Consider the following 15,005-nt stretch of genomic DNA (forward strand, 5'->3'; position numbering starts at 1 on the left):
AAGAACCAGGATCCCTCAAAGAAAAATACTATTTTGTACTTAAGAAAGTTCAGCAGAGAAGTCCACACAAAAGCCACTGCATGTAAGTGAATCTGTGAGGACCATATGAAGAGAGAAAGAATTGTGAATTACCTTCTGTCACATATCCTACATGTGTGAGTTTGAACCCATTCTTTCCAAGGACACTATCTATAGTTATGGTAGAGTGGATCATTTCCATCTGAAAATTGTCTTGGGAAGATTCTGAAGATCAACTGGCCAGAAAAGAGACCAGATCCAGAGGTCCTCTCTCCAGCTGAACTGCCAAGCATTCAAACTCTGCTTCAGAGTACAACTCCAATGGGCTGGTCACATTGTTCAAATGCCAAACACATTTGCCTAAAAGGCTATTTTATGGAGAACTCACACAAGGCAAGCACTCTGTGTGAACAGAGGTCAGAAGAAACTATACAAGCACACTCCAAAGATCTCTTTGAAGAACTTTAGTATTGATTGTGAGACATGGGAGACACTGGCAAAGGACTTCCCAGGATGGCATACCTACATCAAAGAAGGTAACTGTGCTCTATGAGGAAAGCAGAATTTGCAGTAGTTCAAAAGAAACGTAAGATCCACAAATTTAGAGACCTCTCCATCCCTAATGTTCATACAGGCTCTTTGTGCTTAACCTTCTGAGCTCATATTGGTCTGACCAGCCACAATAGACATATTATACACTAACTTCTACCAAGTAATGTCATTTTGGTCCTCTTTGAGTATGATAAAGGACAGCAACCAAGAATGAACTCCAAGTTTGGGGAGGGGGAATATTTTGTACCAACTGTTCTTACTAGTTAATTTCTTTAGTAAATCTTGGTAAATGTCTTTGTTAAAGTTATATAAACTGGTGGAAGTTTATAAGCTACAGTAGCAAGTGAAGCCACCCAATGATTTAACCCTAGAGCCCCAGGTAGCAGCCACTTTCTGAAGACCCAGACTACAAGTATAAGCTCAAATTGCTTATACAAACAGCTTATATACCTTCAAAAGGGCCATTAAAAATACTTTAAAATGTAGTATAATTCTACAAGTTAAAAAAAAAAAGATCTCTAGTGAAATAGAAGATTTGAAAGCATTCTAGAGAAAAAGACCAGAGCCAAACTGAAACTTTGAAATCCAAATATGAGTCAATGTGGCAGGGTAGATAAGGAACCAGTCTTAAAGCTAGAAGAAATGGGTTCAAGTCCTGAATGTGGCCCAAAGGCTGTGACCCCAGGCACTTGAAGCTTCAGTGTTCTAAACAATTCTCTAAGACCATAAATGACAGAGAAGGTGATAACCTGAACTGACAAAGGAGAATTTTCTCATCTAGTGCAAGGATCAATTAAATCACAGGTCCAGAGTCTACTAATAAGAGCCATGTATCAAATAGCATAGAATCCAAATACTTCAAGGAAAATTTAATTTAATTATAGGGAGAATCACATAGCAAGAATTTCCCAGACTGCTCCTTTCAAACCCAGATAAATCTAATAAAAAGCGAAAAAAATTTAAATGTAGGAACCAAATAGAATTGTAAAAAATTTAGACATGATAGATCCAGCAATTACAGAACATGAATAAAAACATTTAATAAACATTTTAAATAAACACCTTTACAAAAATTGTCCATGTGCTAGTCATAAAAAGTAAATTAAGTGGAAATGTTAAAAAACATCTTTAAGTAAAACCTCCCGGCCCGCGAGAAGTTTTAAGGAAGGAAAATAGAAACAGGATAGAAGTTTTGGATCCCGTGAAGGGCGTGAATGAGCCGGCTTTAGAGATGTAAATAAACGAGTCAGTAATCAATTATTGATATTCGGGAGCCACAGCCTGCTCTGACCACTGGACGTTACTATTCAGGCTATTCCATCCAATGATCTCAATTTAATACTGCACTGGTCAGAGGATAATGCTAGCTCAGAAGGAAAGGAGATTAGAAACTAAAGGAGTTAGGTATTAGCATTGGCTAAAGAGAGAGAGACAGGAAGGCCTGACCGAAAGGCCAGGCCTCAGGGAGAAAGATAGAGAGGAGAGAGAAAGGGGAGAAGTTGCTCCTTTGTAAACCTGTCGAAGTCCTCCAAGTGGCCGAGCTGGCTGTGTCCCGTTCCTTTTATTCTCTTTGATATACAAATGAGCTCAATACATATTGATCAGTTACATGATGCCTCAATACATATGAATGAGTTACATAGTGTATTGCCATTGGATAATTGCAAATTATGACAAGGTGAAGGTGGGGTTAGGAGGAAGCAAGGTTTCTTGCCTTAACTTCAGCCACTGCTGGGAATATAGCCCATTGCCATGCGCAGGATGGCCATGTGCTCACTCACAATCCTTGTCTCTCCATAATACCTATGGGATGTACTGCTACATTAAGTGACCACAATGTAACAAAAATTATGATCAACAAAAGGACTTTGAAGAAAAAAAATCAAACTTAAATGGTAAATCCTAAAAAATTGGTGGATCAAATATCATAGAAACAAATTTCATTAAAGGAAATTACAATAATAAGACAACATTCCAAAACTTTTGAGATGTAGCCAAAATAGTCCTAAAGGGAAAAGTATATGTCTATAAACACTTTCATTAACAAAAGAATGAACAGATCAATGAATTGAGCTTGCAACTAAAATAACTTCAAAAAAGCAACAAAATTTAAACCTAACTAAAACCCAAAGTAAAAATTCAGAAAAATCAAAGGAGAAATAAACAAGCTTTAAGAACTAAAATGGTAAACACATAAACCAGGAGTTGATTTTGTAAAGAAAAAAGACAAGCCATTATTTAATTTGATAAAAATAAAAAGGAAAATCAAAATACCAAATTCAAAGTAAAAAAGGAAAAATTACATCAATTGAAGAGGAAATTTCTTAAATTGCTAACTGTTTTGCCCAATTATGTTAGCAAAAGTAATAATTTAAGTGGGTAAACATCCACAAAAAACAATACTCAGATGATCAATACAAGAGAATTGAAATAACCCAATTACCCAATCTAAAAAAAGGAAGCCTTTCTTGTAAATAGATATAATCATGTGATTTTTATTGATTTTGTAATAATAAATGACCTATTGCATTTATAGTTTTCTAGTGGAGTTATTGGCTTATTTAAATTTTCTTATTTGTTTGATAAGAAGATTAGAAAGGTAGGAGGAAGGCTTTGAATACAAAGCAGATTTTATAGTTGATCCTGGAAGAAATAAGGAGTCACTGGAATTTATGGGAATATATTCTATATTAACCTGAGATTATAGAAACTATTCAGGAGTGTTTACATTTTGTTCCTTTTGTTGGGATGAAGTTCTTTAATCAATGCAAGAGGATTATAGGACCTAGGCTACTGAATGAATACAACCATCATACCAGAAACTTCTGGTGATTGGTGGAGATCAAAGAAAAAAAGCACCCATATGTATAAAAATATTTATAGTTCTTTTTATGGTGGCAAAGAACTGGAAAATGGAAGGGTGTCCTTCAATTGTGGTATATAAATGTGAGGGGATACTATTGTGGTACAAGAAACAATAAAAGGATGGTTTCTTTTTTTTTTTAAACCCTTAATCTTCCATCTTAGAATCAATACTATCAGTTCTAAGGCAGAAGAGCAGTAAGGGATAGGCAACTGGGGTTAAGTAACTTGCCCAGGATCACACAGCTAGGAAGTATCTGAGACCAGATTTTAACTTTCTAGGCCTGGCTCTCAATCCTGACTGCCACTAAAAGGATGGTGTCAAAGAAATCTGGACAGACTTGTATTAACTGATATAAAATGAAGTAAGCAGAGTCAGAACATTTATACATTAACAATATTATTAAGACACACAATTCTGAAGACTTAGAAACTGATCAGAACAATGACCAACCACAATTCCAAAGGATTCAGGATGAAACATGCTACTCACTTCCAGATAGAGAGATCCTGGGCTCAAAGTTTTGTTTTGTTTTATTTTAATGGCCAATGTTCTAATTTATTTATACATGTTTATAATGGATTTAATTTTTTTTTAACTTTCTCAATTGGAGGGAGTAAAAAAAGGAGAATGTGGACCTGAAAACTAAAAAACCCTGAATTAATCTTGCCAGTTAACCTCACAGGAGGATCTTGGTACTCTCTCCAAAGATAATTGTATGAACTTCAAAGGAGTAGATGAATTGTGTTGGCAGAGGTTTCAGAAAGTGGCAACTGGGAATATGCTTTCAGTTATTCCTCCTAGGACAGAGTTGATTAGTTCAAGCAACAGCCAGCATAGGGAAGGGTCATAAGGGATTTTCATCGTGACAGTCAAGTTTGCTAGACATTAGCAGGGAGAAACTTATAGAATTAATAAATTCTAGGTTTTCAAAATTTTCTTCTTGACTTCAATTCACTCTTCTATGTGAGAAGGGGATGGAAAAGAGCTGAGATATATAGACTTCCTACTCAAGAGGCCAGTATTGGGGCTCACTCAACTAAAGGAAGGTAGGAATATGCATGAAGAATAGAACTTGGGAACTTAATATAATTCTGACTAGAACCAGACTGCATCCCATATGGAAAGACATGGAGTAGCTAATCTTCTTGCCTTCCTCATTCCTCTGTTCCAGGAAGGGAGAAGGGTGTGGGAAGCCAGACACAGATGGAGGGGCAGAGTTAATAAATGGAGAAAAGGAGAAATCACCTTCTTTGAAATTCAGGTGGAATGCAGGAAGCTTAGAGCTCTTCAACCAAGGTTTCTTTTCCCATGTACACTCCTTTCGAACTGTCCTAAACTTTATCTCTTGGGCAGTTTCTTGAAGACTAGACCCATCTTTGAGCTTATTGTCTCTTCTTCATTTGGTAGTTCCTCTCACTGATTCTCAGACATCAACCCCTTACTTCCAACCTCTCCAAGCAACAGTTTATTGGAAATTCAATATATGACCATTTCTCACAGAACTTCTGGTCATTCATCTCCCTTCCTTTCAGTGCCTCATCTCCAGGATGTAGTTTCTTTGGAAATACTCCCACCCTGATGTAAAGGAGGTAGAATTGTTCCCCTGACCTGGGAGAAGACACACAGCACCAACTTTCTTCAATCTTTAAATACTGGCTGGGTATAAGGTCAGGATTTTTTCTTTTGGAGGGATGAAGGTGGGGCTCATTGGAGATGGAAGCAGAGTGGTGTAAGGTGTACCACAACTATTCTATCTCAACTTCCCACCACAATTTTGTGCTCCTACCACAGAACCAGGTATCATTCAATCGTAGAATTCTTTTATTGGTTCCACAATATCCCCCTATATTTACCTGCACCATCAAGGTCATAGCTCTCTTTAAAAAAGAAATCCAGATTTCTATCCTACTCAAAAATTATGAATTAAGCAGTTACAAACTTATCCTTACCAGCATCTTCTGTGGAGGATCCTGATATCCTGGGAGAGAAGGGGAATACCTTCAGGGAGGAGGGAAGCATTGGCCCTGACCAGCAGGAACACTTGATATCCCCCATAATTAAAATAACTCCCATTTTGAATATGATGGATCTCTTCCTCTCCTTGGAAGCAAATGCAAACCAGAAGTAGAGCCTTGAGGAGCTTAATAAAGCCACTGAGAATATGCCACTCTACTGGGGCAACTTGAGGATGGAGAAGTTAAGTGGAAGTTAGTCATTAAAGACAGTATGACAGGGTGGGGAAGGGGAAGTAGGACAGGGCCTCATGATCCTACCATGTGGGAACTTGAATTGGAGCTTTTTTAGTCAAGGAAGAAAAGACAGAAGGTAATATAATTGCCTTCCTTAGTCAATAGATTTACAATGGCAGGGGATCCTGGAGCCCATCTTGTTCAAGTGATTTATCTGCTCAAAGTCACAAAGTAGTAGACCCAAACCCTGGGCTCTAACTCTAAATTCAGGATTCTTTACAAACTATTGTGCTTGGTCTCAGGGCAGAACTAGGAACAGTGAATAATAGCCCCAAAAGAGGAAAATCATGCCTGATATAAGGATGTAATTCAACGTCAATAATAATTCAAACTATCAAAAAGAACTGGTATTGAAGGTGGTAGTTTTATCCTTCGCTGATAATTGGATGGCTTCCTGTTAGTTATCAAACAAAAAAACATTTATTAAGTGCCTATTATGTGCTAGGTACTATTCTAACCACTGCTATAAAGGAATTTTTTGTTCAAGACTATTACAATAACTGGAGAAGGAAACAGCAGATTAGAGAAGGAAATGGCAAGCCATTGTGGTATCTTTGTCAAGAAAACCCCAAGGACAGAATTGTGGTATTATGGTTGTGAGGTCATGAAGAGTCAAGACACAAATAAACAACAATAACAAATTATAATAACCTTATGGATAGACTTTGCCTTGAGTCTACTTCTTAAAAAAATCTACCTTTCCATAGGTCTAACCATGTCTACTCAATAAACTCCAATAGTTCCTTGTTACTTCTGGGATGAAATATAAAATTTCAAAGGTTTTCACAACCTGGCCCTTTCTCACCTTTCTAATCCTCTTATACCTTACTCAACTCCAAGTACTATGCGATCCAGTGACATTGGCCTCCTTACTCTTCCTTGCACAAAATATTCCATTTCCCTACTGAATGCAACCTCACAGGCCATTCCCCATGCCAACAATTCTCTCTCCTTATCTCCATTTCCTGGCTTCCCTGAATTTCTTCAAGTCCCAGCTTCCCCACCTTCCACTAGAAGCCTTTCCTAATTCCCTTTAATTCTGGTGGTTATTCTCCAACATAATCAGTATATAGCTCGTTTGTATATGTGGTTTTTCTCCAGTGCTTTACCACAGTGTCTAGCAAATAGTAGGTCCTTAATAAATGCTTGTTGACCAGAAGACTGATGTAAGAGTGGAGCTGAAATCCATTCTGCGAATCTGTGATTAGGAGAAGTCACTGTCATTTTCTCCATTTCTTTGTACTGCCAGATCTGGGGCCTTGGCTGGCTTGAAAGATTTCCTCTAGAGAAGGCATTCTGTGGCAGAAGGCAGGACTTTTGCATGATCCAAAAAGAGAACCCATGAAACACTTTCCTTTAGGGTAGCACTCTTCCCTAGCTGGGCAAACCTCAGGATCAGCTTTCTAGTTCAACTTCCTCTAAGAACTCATATATCCAATAACCCTGGAAACCAAGCATTTAGCTCTCTGGTCTGTTCCCCTTGATAGCCCCACCAGCACCAACCCAACCTCCTCTGCATTTTTCTTCACTCCCTCCCACAGATCCAGCACTTCCTGCTCCCCTCATAGGCAAGGGAAGTAGTTCTGGGGCTCAGCACTTATGTGATGAAAATTGGGGATAAGGGGCATGAGACTTAGCATCTAGTTGTAAGTGGAAGCAAGATGGATGGAGGGATGTTAGGAGAGCATGATGAGAGGTCACAATTGTGGAGAGTCTCAGCAGTCGGTGGTAACAGTGGCCGAGAGCTCCTGTATTCTCCAAGCACTACAGCTCTTGCACAGGATATGACCATCCAAGGGGTAGCAGCCCTGACACTCTCCCTCTGATGATAGCAACAGTCCACATTCCTGTGGAGGGTGGGGAAGAGGGTAGGGAGGAAGAGAAAGGGAGGAAGCAAGGACAGGGAGACAACAAAAAACTTGCCATCAATCCCAGCTCCACCCCACCCCTAGAACACCCACACTACCTCCAGCTATATCTTCTACTTCCTTCCCCCAAATTCATCATCCTCTACCTTTCAACCCCCTGACCCACCAAGTCCAGCCTAGCCTCTCCTGACCTCGCATTTGTAGCAACCAATGTGGAAACTTCGATCAAGGGCCACAATCCTCACAGTCTCCTCCTGCCCTGGTTCAGGCATGATGGCACCACCACACACAGAACATCGAGGAGCAAATTTCCTGAGGGCAGAGTAGAGAAGGTTTTGAGTAAGGATTGTAGAGATAAAAGGGACCCAGAAAGGTAGAAGAGGATGGAGAAGTCAAATCCATAGGAAATCATCATGGGTCTAATGAAAGACATTAAAACAAACAAAAATGGTAGGCAGGGTGGAACAGTGGAATGTGTGTTGATGTAAAGTAAAAAACAAAACAAAACAAAACCTGGGTTGAAAACCTAGTTTTAGGGGTAACAAGGTAGCACAATGGATAGAGAACCAGGTTGGAGTTGGGAGGACCTGGGTTCAACTAGTCTCAGATACTTCCTAGCCATGTGACCCTGGACAAGTCACTTAACCCTAATTGCCTAGACCTTGTCACTCTTCTGTCTTAGAATTGATACTAAAAGGGTAAGAATTTAAAACCTCACCAAAAACCTACCACTTCCTATTCCTATGTGACATTAGAGACATCACCCTACCTCTCTAGGCATGCAGACTGCTCATTTGTAAAAATGAAGGAATGGACTAAGTCAGTGATGACAAACCTATAGCACAGGTGCCAAAGATGGCACCCAGAGCACACCACCCCCCAACCCCTCCCAGTTTGTTACAAGAAAGGCAGAGGGACTTGGTTGGAGCTGCTCCCATCCCCCCCCCTCCATTTCACCTGACATTTTTTTCACATTTTTTGACCCTCTACCCTGCAGCCCAATGGGAACACACAGTGGGTAAGGTGGGTGGTTCACAGGACTCAGGGCTGGAGGGGAGCAGAGTGCTCAGAACCACTCCCCTCCCCCTCTCTGAGGACATTCCTCACTTCACTCATCCCTCTGCCCAGCAGGTCAATGGGAGCCCTTCCTCCCTACCCTGGGTAGGGTAAGGGAGGGGTGGCACACCTAGCACTGGGGGGGAGTAGGAGATAGGGCATGGCCTGGGATCTTGGTGGGGGGGGGGGAAGGCACTTGATCTGGGGCGGGCAGGGCACTTCATCTCTAAAAGGTTTACCATCACTGGACTAGGTGGTTGTAAAGTTTCTTCTAACTCTGGCATTATATAATTTTTATGATTCCTATGAATGAGATAAAGATTGGGGAGGCTGGCAGAGGTTAGAGGGATGGAGTTGTTTGGGAGACCCCGGGGAAGGAAAGGCTAAGAGAGAGAGGGACCATCAGCACCTGTGGAAGTCTTCGATACAGTGGATCTGGCTTGTGGCATCCACTGTGAAGGGAATGCCATCAAGACCTTGGTGACACACAACACAAGTAAAACAGCCAGGGTGGTAAGCCTTCCCCATGGCCCGTAGGATCCGGTCTAAGATAGGCTGGGAGCACATGGAACACTTTTCCAGGGTAGCCTGTTGAAGAAGGAACAATGCAGATCTATAATCAACTTTCTAGTCAAACTCCCTGCCAGAACCCAGGTCTCTACACACTCAACCTTATTCCCCACTTCAGCTCCCAGAATACCCTGAAGGTACATCCCCCCTACCTGGCATAGACCACGGTCCAGTCACTCAGGCCTGGATCTTCTTATAGGCTAAATTATCTACTTCCCTAGCTTGTCAGTTCTTTTTTACCTCAAATCTTCCTTTACTCCGAACCCTGGCCTCCTGCCACTTACCACATAGCAGCCTTCACAATATGCCTTCCTCTCCACTGCATAGAAGTGCTGGCCCCGAAGCTGAGCCCGGCATGTGGAGCAGACAAAGCAGCCAACATGGAAGACACGGTCAAGTGCAATAACTCCAGCACCATCCCCTACCACATCCTCTCCACAGCCTCCACATCGGCCTATAAAGAAGAGAAATTCAGTTTAGTAGAGAATACCAGAACATCCCTGTACTTCCCTGAAAAAAAAAAATCCAGATGTTTAAACCCTGGCTCACCAAAGTATTCCCCACTGGGTGGGTGGTTCATATCATGCACCAGCTTCTTGGTTAGTCTTTCCAGCTCTTCTTCAGGGGGTGCTCTCCCAGGGGCAGCCTAGGGCCATGGGAAAGAGAGGCAAGAATTAAATTCAATCCCCTCTGTCCCCTGCCCTGCCCCCAAATTCTGACGGAGAAGGAGCCATTTGTCACAGAAAATCATATAATAGTAAATCACAGTTCACATTAAAAAACACTTTTGAATTTCCTTAGGTGGATGATGCAAGCATCATTATCTTCACTTTAAAGATGATGAAACTGAGGTGAAATAAGTCGTAGTCACTCAGTAAATGTTGAATTGTAACTCACACTTGGGTTCTCCAGGCCCAAACCCAGTGTTCATCCTCTGAGATCTGATTACCTAGTCTTTCTCATCTTCTTACACAACAGCCAAGAAAATGGGAAGAACCCAGGAAACCTTGAGTCCTCCAATTGTCATTTCCCTTTCTCCCTGACTTCCTTTAGGCGGTTTTGCCACCTCTGGCCTGGAATTATTCCCATTAATGACCTAAGCATTACAGTCTCCCTAACTCACCTTGGGTATATATCCTCCTGTTCTTCTTCCTCCTCTTGGACCAGAGGCTCCCACACTCTCCTCTTTGGCTCCGAGTTCTCTGTGACTCCCATAGGAACCCCCCCAGGACTCAGTCCAACTGGTAGAAGGAAGGTAAGGAGCTGAGGGTGGGCTGGAGGCCTGAGGGACACCCCGCCAGGACTGACCATATCCCCTCACAGGCTGAGCCACCTTCACCTGCACTGGGAAGGCAGGACCAACTGGAGTGCTGGCAGTGGTATAGGAGGCAGGGGTAGGGCCCCCATAAGATGGGACTGGGACTCTTGGTGGAGGGTTCACTCCTCCACCTGGTTTCAGATGATTCATGCGATTGGGAGGGGGTCGAAGGGGGTCATATGCCTAAAAAGAAATAAAGATAGCATGAGATGAGTGGGATCCTGACCTTTCCATGCTCATATATTATAAAAAAGCCTGGAAAGGAAATGGCTAGGGGATCTGGCTTCTGGTAGAAGAAAAAAAGATTTTTCTTTTCTCCAAGAAAGGTCATTGGAGAGGCAAAGAATGAGTGTTCTGGGAGGAAGTTGCAGAGGAATCAATCCCACCTGTCTGTCTGGGCGACATGGGGCATGGCCCCTGCTACTATCCAGGTCAGCAAGCATGCTAGTCAGAGAATCTATCTCTGCATCCAGACTTCCCAGGTGCATGGCTCCCCTATCTGGCCGAAGTCCCTGAGGTCAAGAAGAAATGAGGGAAGGGGGTAAGGAAACTGTTGTACCTTTTCCCTGGGAACCCAAATACCAAGTCCCCACCTCCAAATCCTTCCACTTCCCACCTGTATGCTTTGGGAGGCTCCGGGGCATCTCCCCTGGACTGCACCCCGTTCTTCTTGTCGGCCTGGGGCCTGATAACTTTGCTCTGCAGGGAGAGAGTAGGAATTGACTACACCTACACATGGTGTGGGATAGGAGAGCCAGTCTGCCCGAGGCAAGGGAGAGGGGGAAGAGACAAGCAGGCTTCCAGGAACAAGGGAAGTTGTGGTGCGGGGCCGATTGCTACTCCCAGGGCTTCCCGTCTCTCAGCACAGCCCAGGTGTTGAGAAAGAAACTAGGGATAAGGGAGATCCTGTGCTGCGGGTGGGGGGCGAACGTGGGGGGGGGGGGTCGCTAGGGCCTCCAGCATAGGGTTAGGAAAAAGAAGGGTAGTAGGGAGCCAAGTACCCAGATAGGAAGAGAGGACTAGAGAGGCATTAGACAGCCCCCACTCCCTGGGTCCTGGGCTCGCCATGCCCGTTACCTGTTCCGTGGGTTGAGGGGCCAGGACTACCCCGCAGGAGTACTTTTCCCTGAGGAAGCCTGACTGCCTCTAGCTGCTTCGGGGGGAGCCAGGTGGGGCCAGACATGGTAGGGAAGGAGAGTCTCCCCAGGAGTGAAGAGGCGCCTGGGAAGTCTGGAGTCGCTTTCCTCCAACGCTCACCGGAGTAAACTCTTTCTCCGTCCTCCAACTCGATTCCGGATTCAGCTCGAAGAGAAGAAACTTTCTGCCTTCTCTTTTTTCTTCTTCTCCAATTTTGGGGAGAGCCACGCCCCCGATGACATCACCGCATTCCTGAGTGGTGAGGGTCACGTGGTGGCCCAAGACTCCGTGCTTTCTGCGCCCCCCCCCCCATCCCCAACCCCTCACCCATCGTTCCACCGACTCCGACTCCTCTAGCCTTCCCCCCTCTCTAGCACAACCTTCTCTCGTTTTACGGCGGATGTGGGGGGCGGGGGGGTGGAGGTTAGGGAAGGTGGAGGGACATCTGGGGAAGGGGCTGTTCCTGGGCTCAGAGTTGAAGCGGAAGGGAGACTGAGAGAGAAAGGCTTGGAGGGCTCTGTAATTACCCACTTTTTTTCTCCCTACCAACACTAGTGGCCCATACTCAATACCCCTCCTCCACCCAACAACGTACAGAGCCCGCCATGCCGTTAACCCTTCCACTGGCCAACATAAAAAGGATTACCAGTACTATCCCAGCCCCACTGTACTTTCTTAAGAACAAAGCAAGCATATATGTGTACATATGTACATATACTCACATGCACTTATAATCTGCCTTTCCCATTCCTTCCTTATTGAACATCAACAACAACAAAATACTGTCTTCATACACACGCAAAACAAATTTCCAATTGGCCATTCCTGAAATGTTTGTCTCTGCTTTTTAATTTCAACAGTTCACCAGGTCTTTTTTTTCCCCATAAATTATGCAACTGTGTTTTGTTTCTTTCTGTTTGTTGTGTGCCTAATCGGTTCCACTGTTTGATCTTTTTCATTTTAAACCATGACCAAATTATTTTAACGATTACTGCTTTGCAGTAAAATTGGAGATCTGGCAGAGGGTGAGCCAGACTGTTACTATAAACCCCCTTTGTAAGTTAGCCCTCATTATTCCAAATTGCTTCCAGAATGGCTGGACCAATTCACAGCTCCATTAATAGTAGTACACTAGTACCTGTTTCCCCACAATTCCCTTTCCAACCTTTGTCATTTTACTCTTTTACCATCTTTGCTGGCCTGATCCTTACAGTTGCTCTAATTTGCATTTTTTCAGTTAATAGTGATATAAAGCATTTGTTATGTGATTATTGATCGTTTGAATTTCCTCCTTTAAAAACTACATGTTTTTATCCTTTGACAATTTATTAATAGTGAAATTACTCTAATTCTAATAAATTTGAATCAGTACATATGAGACCTTTATCAGAAAATTTGCAACAAAGATGTTTTCCTATTTATGAGTCCCTTTCATTACCATATTTACTTTAAGTTTTATTAAATTATTAAATAAATTCATTAACTTATTACCATATGTAATAATCATATTAGATTTGTGCAAAAACTTTTAAAACTACAAATAATCAATATTATCCATTTTACATGATCTCTATATTTTGTTTGTCATGAACTCTTCTCCATCCATAGATCTGAAAGGTCATTTTTTTCTTTAATCTTTTAATTTGTTTATAATTTGACCTTTTATATCTAGGTCATGTATCCATTTGGAGCTTACTTTAATGGATACTGTAAAGTGTTGATCTAAACCTAGTTTCTGCTAGACTGCTGTCCAGTTTTCCTTGTAGTTTTTTTGTTGAATACTGAATCCTTCCCCTAGTAACTGGAGTCTTTGTATTTTTCATAAACTATACTGTTGTTTCTTTGCTTCTGTATATTTTGCACCTAATCTTATTGGTTTGTAGATTAGCACCTTTGGTATAAGGGGCTGCTGAGCCCTTTTCAGGGCTGCTTTCCTCTTTTGGTGTTCCTCTTCTACCCAGCTCTCACTTGTGGTTCCAAGAAGCTGTCACATGCATAGCAGCTACATTCCAGTAAAAAACAGCTCAGCAGGCTAGCTAAAACAGGTTGAGGGTAACCCCAATAGGCTTCAGATACGTTGGTGAGTGAGGAGGACATCAACTTCAGGAATGTGAAGACTTTATCCATGGAAGGGATGGATGAGAACAATTTGCTCTGATGTCCATGGAAACTGCTGAAACAGGTGCTTAGGGCTTAGTCAAACATGGAAGAAACTAAGCTAAAAGCCATATTTGTATTACAGAAAGCTATTAAAAGGGTTTAAAAAATTCTTATTCCTAAAAGGTTTTATAATGTAGAAATAATTGCTCCCTGAATGTTAGATAGAGGCATTTGTAAATAAATCCTTTTGGTCCTGGAGCTCCTCCTAAAGAAATACCCTTTGGGAGCTTTTTTATGGTTTGTTCAATTTCTCGTTGTAGGTATTTTATATTTTTGTAAATATTTTGTAAGCATCTGCCCATTTCTTCTAAGACATCAGTTTTGTTAGCATATAATTGAGGGAAATGATTTCTAGTCATAAATTTTCTTAATTGCTGAGTTTCTTTTTATTTTTTTTTTTACTTTTAAACATTATTTTATTTGGTCATTTCCAGACATTATTCATTGGAAACAAAGATCATTTTCTTTTCCTCCACCCTCTGCCTCCCATAGTCAATGCAGGATTCCACTGGGTATCACATATGTCCTTGATCCGAAACCATTTCCATGTTGTTCGTATTTGAATTAGGGTGTTCATTTAGTGTCTCTCCTCAATCATATCCCCTCAACCCCTGTAGTCAAGCACTTGCCTTTCCTCAGTGTTTTTACTCCCACAATTTGTCCTCTGTTTGAGGATGGTGTTTTTTCTCCTAGGTCCCTGCAGATTGTTCAGGGACATTGCATTGACACTAATGGAGAAGTCCATTACCTTCGATTGTACCACAGTCTCTGTGGTACAATGTTTTCCTGGTTCTGCTCCTTTCTATCTGCATTAATTCCTAGAGGTTGTTCCAGTCTCCATGGAATTCCTCCACTTTATTATTCCTTTGAGCACAATAGTATTCCATCACCAACATACACCACAATTTGTTCAGCCATTCCCCAATTGAAGGGCATCCCCTCATTTTCCAATTTTTGGCCACCACAAAGAGCACAGCTATGAATATTCTTGTACAGGTCTTTTTCCTTATTATCTCTTTGGGGTACAAACCCAGCGGTGCTATGGCTGGATCAAAGGGCAGACAGTCTTTTATCACCCTTTGGGCATAGTTCCAAATTGCCCTCCAGAATGGCTGGATTAATTCACAACTCCACCAGCAATGAATTAATGTCCCAACTTTGCCACATCCCCTCTAGCATTCATTACTTTCCACTGCTGTCATGTTAGCCAA

At 42.1% G+C, this 15,005-nt stretch overlaps 1 protein-coding gene across 2 annotated transcripts; it reads right to left on the reverse strand.

Moving 5' to 3' along the window:
• Positions 1-1,823: 1,823 nt before the first annotated feature.
• TRIP6 (thyroid hormone receptor interactor 6) lies at positions 1,824-12,173 on the reverse strand. 2 transcript variants are annotated; one of them, XM_016430858.2, is made up of 9 exons: positions 11,575-12,173; positions 11,114-11,196; positions 10,884-11,009; positions 10,303-10,680; positions 9,729-9,825; positions 9,464-9,633; positions 9,019-9,197; positions 7,745-7,865; positions 1,824-7,532 (listed from the first exon to the last, which is right to left on the reverse strand). In XM_016430858.2, exons 1-9 carry the CDS (start codon positions 11,678-11,680, stop codon positions 7,401-7,403), a joined length of 1,392 nt encoding a protein of 463 aa, XP_016286344.1. In that variant the 5' UTR covers positions 11,681-12,173; the 3' UTR covers positions 1,824-7,400. The 2 variants fall into 2 exon arrangements, with proteins under 2 accessions (XP_016286344.1, XP_056673722.1); XM_056817744.1 differs by having other exon boundaries at positions 11,755-11,926.
• Between the last annotated feature and the right edge of the window lie 2,832 nt (positions 12,174-15,005).

The sequence above is a fragment of the Monodelphis domestica genome, chromosome 2 (genome assembly GCF_027887165.1).
Source record: "Monodelphis domestica isolate mMonDom1 chromosome 2, mMonDom1.pri, whole genome shotgun sequence".
NCBI classification, from domain to species: domain Eukaryota; kingdom Metazoa; phylum Chordata; class Mammalia; order Didelphimorphia; family Didelphidae; genus Monodelphis; species Monodelphis domestica.

Bases quoted from the DNA above. Each gene is read 5' to 3' on its own strand.
- TRIP6 (XM_016430858.2), bottom strand. From the start codon at position 11,680: ATGTCTGGCCCCACCTGGCTCCCCCCGAAGCAGCTAGAGGCAGTCAGG. The intron at 9,198-9,463 runs GTAAGTGGCAGG...CTTCTTCAACAG, and splicing joins ATTGTGAAGGCTGCTATGTG to GCTACCCTGGAAAAGTGTTC. The intron at 7,866-9,018 runs GTGCTGATGGTC...CTCTGCCCTCAG, and splicing joins TGTATCGAAGACTTCCACAG to GAAATTTGCTCCTCGATGTT.